The following is a 5,202-nucleotide window of genomic DNA, read 5'->3' on the forward strand; positions in this document are numbered from 1 at the left end:
AAAAAAATAAATAAAAAAAATAAAAATAAATAAATAAATAAATAAATAAATAAACACTTCCTGACAATTGTGTTTCAGGTGTGGAAATGAAGACTGAAACCAGGGGCTTGCCTCCAGTTGAGGAGTACACAGAACAAAAGCCCGAGCAGCCAGTGAGCGTCCTGGCAGGAGACGCTGTTCAGATTCCTGCAGGTGCAGAAGCCAGTGAACAGGAAGGCAAGTTACAGGCAACACAGACGAATGCCGCAAAGAACAGGCGACACTATTGCCATGAATGTGGGAAGAGTTTTGCTCAAAGTTCAGGCCTGACCAAACACAAGAGAATCCACACTGGAGAGAAGCCCTATGAGTGCGAAGACTGTGGGAAGACCTTCATTGGGAGCTCCGCCCTTGTCATTCATCAGCGGGTTCACACTGGTGAGAAGCCATACGAGTGTGAAGAATGTGGCAAAGTCTTCAGTCACAGCTCAAACCTCATCAAGCACCAGCGAACCCACACCGGGGAAAAGCCCTACCAGTGTGATGACTGTGGGAAGACCTTCACCCAGAGCTGCAGCCTCCTTGAGCATCACAAAATCCACACAGGGGAGAAGCCGTTCCAGTGCAACTTGTGTGGCAAAGCCTTTAGGCGTAGCTCACATCTCCTGAGACATCAGAGGATCCACGGGGATAAAACTGCTCCCAGGTCTTTGCCTGGAGAGGTTTGGAAAGGTCAGAGTAAGGTGGAAAGCCAGCGGGATGGTCCTGAAGCTCCCATGATTCACCAGTGCAATGAGTGTGAGAGAAGCTTCATTCAGAATCGAAGTCTTATTGAACATAAAAAAATCCACACTGGCGAGAAGCCCTACCAGTGTAACACATGTGGAAAAGGCTTTACCCGAACTTCATACCTTGTTCAACATCAGAGAAGTCACGTGGGGAAAAAGATTGCATCACAGTGACCCTGCCAGAGTTGGTACTTGCTTGTCAGCGAGCTGAAGGCTCTCTGGAGCCCTTGCTGACTGCAGAAGGGACGATGTTGCCAATACACACCAGCTAGTGTTAGATGGTATACTCTGGCTGAGGTGAATTATCTTTTCTGTTCTAAAAGTAACTAGAATAAGACCCGCTAATAAGGAGATATGGGAGCGTTCTCTGGATGAGGGGGCACTGGAGTCTCTTGTTCCCAATCTGTGGATCTACAAGGTCTTCCAGAACAGTTGCCCTTAGCTAGCACATTTTTCTCCTGGATGGACGGTTCCAGATTTTGGGGGCAGACTCTTTGTACAATTTGCTTGTCAACATGACTCTTTGATGTTTTGGTCAGATTTCTGAGGTCCTGGCCCTCCTGTTGTGCCTTGTGTTAGTGAATATTTACTACAGGGACTGATGACATGACCGTCAAATCTCTGAAAATCTATGTCTAGATTTCTGAAGAAACTCTCACGGGATGTTTGTGTTTGCTAAGGTTCTAGACTCTGAATCCGTCCTACAGTTTTCATGCGAAGTACATAATGTTACAGAATTTGACTTGGTGATGCCATAAATCTTCATGGGGATAAAGAGTATAGTAAGAATGCTTCCAACATCTTCTGAAGGCTCAGGGAGACTTCCCTGTCTGTAAAACTCCATTAGTGCACACTCATGAAACATTTTGTTTTTCTCTCTTTACAGTGAACATTTTCAGTCAGGCAAATAAATAGCAATCCTATCTTCATAGGGCAAAAATAGTTAATTTCCATTGCTGTGAAAGACACCATGACAAAAAGCAACCTCGGATGGGTGGCTGGGAGTTTATTTCAACTTAGATTCATTTGTTACACTCCATCACTGAAGGAAGTCAGGGCTGGCGCACTGAAGTAGAGGCCATGGAAGAATGCTGCCTGCTGTCTTGCTCCTAATGGCATTCTCGTCCTGCTGCATTTTAGTACCCAGGACCACCAGCCCTTTGGTGGCTGGGCCTCTGACAGTAATCATCATTCAAGAAAATACCCCCTAGGCTTGCACTACAGGCCAAACTGGTGGCAGCATTTTATAGGTTAAGGTGCCTTTTTTTCCAAATGACTATTTTGTGTTGAGCTGACATAAAACTAGCCAGCACTGCGAATGATGATACAGTTGATGTCCGTTCTGTACTGCTCAATGTGTGTTACTTTTCTCAGGGCTGTGAAAAAAAAAACCTGAGAAAAACAATTTAAGGAGGAAATGGCTTGTTTGGGTTCATGGTTTGAACGGATACAATATGGTGAAGTAGGCATGATAGCAGAAACATGAGACAGCTGGTCGCACTCTGCCTGAAGACAGGAAGCAGAGGTCAATACCGATGTTCTGCTGTCTTCCACTTTCCCCTTTTAATTCATTTCTGGACCTCGGGCCTTGGAATGGTGCTGCCCACATTCAGGCTGGGTCTTCTCTCCTGGATGAAAGCTCTCTGGATTCCCTCTCACAGACTTGCCTGAGTTGTATCTCCTAGGGGATTTAAAATCCAGTCAAGTTAACAATGAAAATAGACGATCACACTCAACATCTTGTTTCTCACTTTTTCCATACCTTGAGCCTAGCCAATTTTAGCACACATTGGGTATCCCTCTCCTCTTTGTATCAAACTCACTCAAGAATTGTGTCAGCTAATCAAACTTCCTCCAGGTTAGAAGCTTCACATCAAATAGTCATCATTATTATTTATGCCTTCAAAACTGCTCTATGGGTTGAAAGTAGAAGAACAGTAAGTGATGGGTGAGGTGTATTAACCCCAGTGGAGAAAACATGTCTGCTAGGAAGCAGGTTGAGAATCTTGGATGGAAAGTGCTCACAGGCAAACCTGGGCAGTCAGGGCTCAGTGCAGTGAGTTGATTGTAAGAAGTAAGATTTTTTTTAAATGATAACTCAAATAGTTCAGTCCAATCATCGTGGTTTTCTTCTTATACCTCAGAAGACAGTGTCAGTCATTTGTGAAATGACATCAGACTTTAGTAAATTATCAGCATGCTGTTCTTGTTTGCTCAAAAACAGTACCTGTTTTTGAATTCCTGCTTTGAAGTCTCTGGCTTCAAAACTTAAAGACTCTTCGTTTAATAATTCCCTATAATCCTTCATTGCCTTCATTTCTGTCTTATTAAAATTAACTTAGCCTTCCAAACTTTTTTAGACTTATCCATGGAATCGTCTAGCATTGTTTATTTTTCTTACTTATACTATCTTCATGAAGCTACTAGGCAATTTCTCTTCTCCTTTAATATTTTTCCAGGTCCACCTGTTTAAATCCAAGCTGAGACATGATATAAAAGTCAAGCAGATTTAAAATAAGTTATGTGACAATAAAATACTTTAAAAATATTTGCTTATAATCTTGAAACTTCAAAATTCTTTATGGGCTTCTTGACTTACTTTTCTTTGGTCTTTAATATGCTTGGCTATTGCTTGAATGTTTGTGAAGGCCTTTTACAAATCAGGAAACTTGGGGCAATGTGACTTCCATTAACAAAGAAGCCCTTTGCTTCTTTGAGGCATTTGACCCCAAAGCCTTTCTGCCGAAGAGGGAAATATAGAAAAGTGTTTTTAGAGCCTACTATTCCAGACACTGGGATGGACTTATAAAGCACAAAAAAAAAATGCTACTTTACATGTTTTACTAAATAATGTTTAGGAATTTTGTGTTGACTGGTTGACTCTTCCAACTGAAGTGAGACAACCTATCTATTTTCTTCTGTTCCTTTCTTTCTCTATTTATTTATTTATTTATTTATTTATTCATTCATTCATTCATTTATTTATTATCTGTTTGTCTGTCTGTTTGTTTGTTTATTTATTTAGAATCTGGTCCTTTTGTGTGGCTCTGGCTAGGCAGGAACTCACTATGTAGACCAGACTGGCATTGAACTTACCGAGATCTGAGTACTTGGATTAAATGAATGTACTTCAATGCCTGAATGTGTAGCAAACTTTCTTGTTGAACTATCTTTGGATTGCCAGCTCCCAAATAACAACATGGAGACTTATTATTAATTATAAAAGCTTGGCTTTTACCTTAGGCTTGTTTCCAACTAGCTCTTGTAACAACTTATATTTTTTAATATACAGTCTGCAGTGTAGGACAGTTACCTCTCCTTGGTATGGTCTGATGTGGTCCCAGTCTGCAGGCAAAATCTATGCACCTGGATTTTTCCTCCTTTTCTCTCTCCCTGGAAATCCTGCCTATCCTCTCTTGCCTACCTATTGGCCACTCAGCTCCTTAAGAAAATCAATGAGAAGGCACCTTGGCAAAGTCATATCTTCACAGTGTACAAAAAGATTATCCCACAACATGAACTAACTTATCCATTTTCCTGTCTCCTATTTGAGTAAGAAATTGGTTATGGTACTTTTCCTTACTCAGGTAGAATGGTAAAACTTTCAGTGAGTGGCTCTTCTAAATTTCTTCTTTTTCTCATTTAAAATTATTTTATAAAAAAAAAAATTAAAAAAAATAATTTTCTAGTGCTGGGATTTAGCCAAGGAACATAAGTATCTGAAGTGTTAAACCACTGAGCTGTCCTTATGCCTCTTTTTGCCTTTTATTTTGAGGTTGGACCATACTTCTTACCAAGTTGGCCAGGCAGGCCTTGAATTGGCTCCTATAGCCCATGCTCAGGTTGGTCTTGAACTATTGATCCACCTTCCTCAACCTCTGTAGCTGGAATTGTAGATTGAATTGATATCACCAGACCCAGCTAGATTTCTTCTTTATCTTGGCAAGGAATGGGTATTACTATAAAAGGTTTTCTCTGCCTCTTCCTTTACTGGAAAATAGAAATAGGGTTTATAACTTACCTCTTAAGATTGTGAGCATATACTTATATGAGCAAGAAGTGTTATGTGGATACTCTGGAAATGCATACTGGAGATTAAACATTTTGTTATCTAAAACCTCAACGAGAAGTTTGTTAATTGTAAAGATTGTGCTTATAGGTTTCTTACAACTTTAGGATGCCGTTGCTCACCTTCAATCCAATCTGTGCCATCATCTTCCTAAAGATCAATAAGGACTTCATCCACCAAGAAACTTAGGCAACTACTTTGTCTTTTAATTCATCTCTGTTTTTCTCATGATAGTCAAAAGGAAATTTAACAGATTCATCTGAGCAAAGCTTTTTTCAGTCAGTTTTATGTCCTGTCTGCACATTTCAATAATTCTATCACAGAAACTTGTTTCAGATGACTTGTTTTTTTTTTGTTTTTTTTTTT

The 5,202-nt window shown here is 40.2% G+C and overlaps 1 protein-coding gene across 1 annotated transcript in view; it reads left to right on the top strand.

The window, feature by feature from the left end:
• The window catches only part of LOC101982853 (zinc finger protein with KRAB and SCAN domains 3-like), a 6,670-nt gene extending 5,367 nt beyond the window's left edge, over window positions 1-1,303 (top strand). The window contains exon 3 of the mRNA XM_005369918.2: window positions 79-1,303. Within this exon, the coding sequence (XP_005369975.1) occupies window positions 79-941 (863 nt within the window). The 3' untranslated portion in view covers window positions 942-1,303. The remainder of the gene's footprint in view (window positions 1-78) is intronic.
• The last annotated feature ends 3,899 nt before the right edge of the window (window positions 1,304-5,202 follow it).

This window comes from Microtus ochrogaster, unplaced genomic scaffold, assembly GCF_000317375.1.
Source record: "Microtus ochrogaster isolate Prairie Vole_2 unplaced genomic scaffold, MicOch1.0 UNK66, whole genome shotgun sequence".
Lineage (NCBI taxonomy): Eukaryota > Metazoa > Chordata > Mammalia > Rodentia > Cricetidae > Microtus > Microtus ochrogaster.